Raw genomic sequence first — 1953 nt, forward strand, 5'->3', positions numbered from 1 at the left:
TAATACGGAAACGAGCAATTGTCATAAAAAAATGTCATCCAAACAAAGTAACAACAAATGTACTGTACTAACAAAACGGCCAAATGTCATGAAAATACACCAAAGTCCTAAAAATAAATCCTAAAAATACTAGCAGTCCTAATCCTACTGCTGGTCCTGGTCATGCTGGTGCTGCTGGTGTCTCCTCCTCGGTCTCTGGGCTCTCCTCCTGGTAATGATCGGCGCGATCTGCTGCCTAACATCCTGCAAGGCCGCATACAACTGCTGAGGGGTCATGCTCATCACCTCCTGACCCAAAAACTCATCAGCATGGGCAACAGCGCCGCTAACCATGTCATAGGTGTCAGGGGAGCTTCTCGCCTCGTACCGCTCCCACTGCTCTGCAACGATCTGCTCCTCGTTTGGAGGCCTCGGAACATCTCCCGGAAGAAGTGGCAAAATCTGAGGGTGAGACATAAGCGTGTACCATCGTACATAGCCCTCTGCCATACGCCATGGTTGCTCTCCTGCCTGCTCACCCCAATCATCCGCCTTAAGCGTGTGAGTGCGGAAGTCCGTGAAGGCCTGCACAATCTCAGCCGGTGTCAGCGCTGGAACATCCGTCGGAGGTCTAGGTACGGACTGGACGTGTCCGTACTGCCTCAATACCCTCTCCGGCAGGTGACGGTACACCCTACGGTCGCCGCACATGATCCAACCAGAATACCAAAATACCTCCTCGAAAGGCTGGAACTCCCTGTGCCCTTCGTACGGCCTCCAACATACGTCATCAAACGTAATGCGATCAAGCAATGACCGATACGTGGCCCCCTCTCCATGACCCTTCTGAAGAGTCCACCTCGCCGCAACCGGTAAATTTTCAATGTAGTCCGGGTTTGGATCAACAGTGTAAAACTTAGGGAAGTGCGACAAAAACCATGCCTGCATAAACCATACAAATCACATATAAATAAATTAAAGTTAACTAAAAAAATAAAATTTACAATTAACAAAAAAAATATAACAAAATAATAATAGTTAACAAAAAAAATTAAAGTTAACGAAAAAATATAACAAAATAATAATAGTTAACAAAAAAATTAAAGTTAACGAAAAAATATAACAAAATATAACAAAATAATAATAGTTAACAAAAAAAATTAAATTTAAATTTAATTTTTACTTACAGTGAGCAGTGTCACGCTTCCCCCAAGCTGCCTGTCTCCGGGCAAACAAGCCTGAGCTAACTCATCGTACAGGTATGCAAGTGCCATCCCTCCCCATGAATAAGCACGCATCCCCGCGTAGCCGTCCGCCATAGCCGTCAAATAAATCAACTGGATGCGCTTGTTGCTTCTATCCCCAAACAACAGGCATCCAACCAAGTATAGAAGGTAGGACTTCACACAATAAGTCCTAACCCTCTCCAACTCCTCCAGCTCCTCTGGATCCTGTGTATCCGCCAAAAGGTTGGCTCTACCAAGGTGCGTCGTATAAAACTCCCTCAGCTTAGGATAACTAATGTATCCACCATACTCAGTATTGCAGATTTTCTCTGCCTGCGACCTCGACGCACCCAAGTGAGTCATCAGTAGTGCCTCTCCCTCATGTCTCAGCATCTTCTTCCGGTGGCCCAACATCCGCCCTTCAATCCGGACATGCATAAGACATGCGACATCATCCAAAGTCACAGTCATCTCCCCCATAGGCATGTGAAAAATGCTGGTCTCGGAATGCCACCTCTCGCATAGAGTCATCAGCAAAGCGTGAGGCACAGTGGCGTAGCCCAAGAAAACCAAGTCATGTAAGCCACTCTCCCTAAGCGGATCCCAAAACCATCGCTGATTGTCGTTTGGACGTCCGAGACTCAAAATCTTAGGGCCGTGATTAATAGGCTTTACAACACGCTTCTTGCGGCACTGAAAACAATGTAAACATTTAACTAATAAATATTAAACTTGATAAATGCTAAAA

At 45.7% G+C, this 1953-nt stretch overlaps 1 protein-coding gene across 1 annotated transcript; it reads right to left on the reverse strand.

Annotated features, from left to right (window-relative positions):
- LOC146912497 (uncharacterized) lies at nt 1-1660 on the reverse strand. Its single transcript, XM_085720662.1, has 2 exons — nt 1167-1660; nt 1-921 (listed from the first exon to the last, which is right to left on the reverse strand). Exons 1-2 carry the CDS (start codon nt 1641-1643, stop codon nt 145-147), a joined length of 1254 nt encoding a protein of 417 aa, XP_085576788.1. The 5' UTR covers nt 1644-1660; the 3' UTR covers nt 1-144.
- Nucleotides 1661-1953: the final 293 nt, after the last annotated feature.

The sequence above is a fragment of the Medicago sativa genome, chromosome 6, assembly GCF_051527215.1.
Source record: "Medicago sativa cultivar Bolivia chromosome 6, Bolivia_mono, whole genome shotgun sequence".
Classification (NCBI taxonomy): domain Eukaryota; kingdom Viridiplantae; phylum Streptophyta; class Magnoliopsida; order Fabales; family Fabaceae; genus Medicago; species Medicago sativa.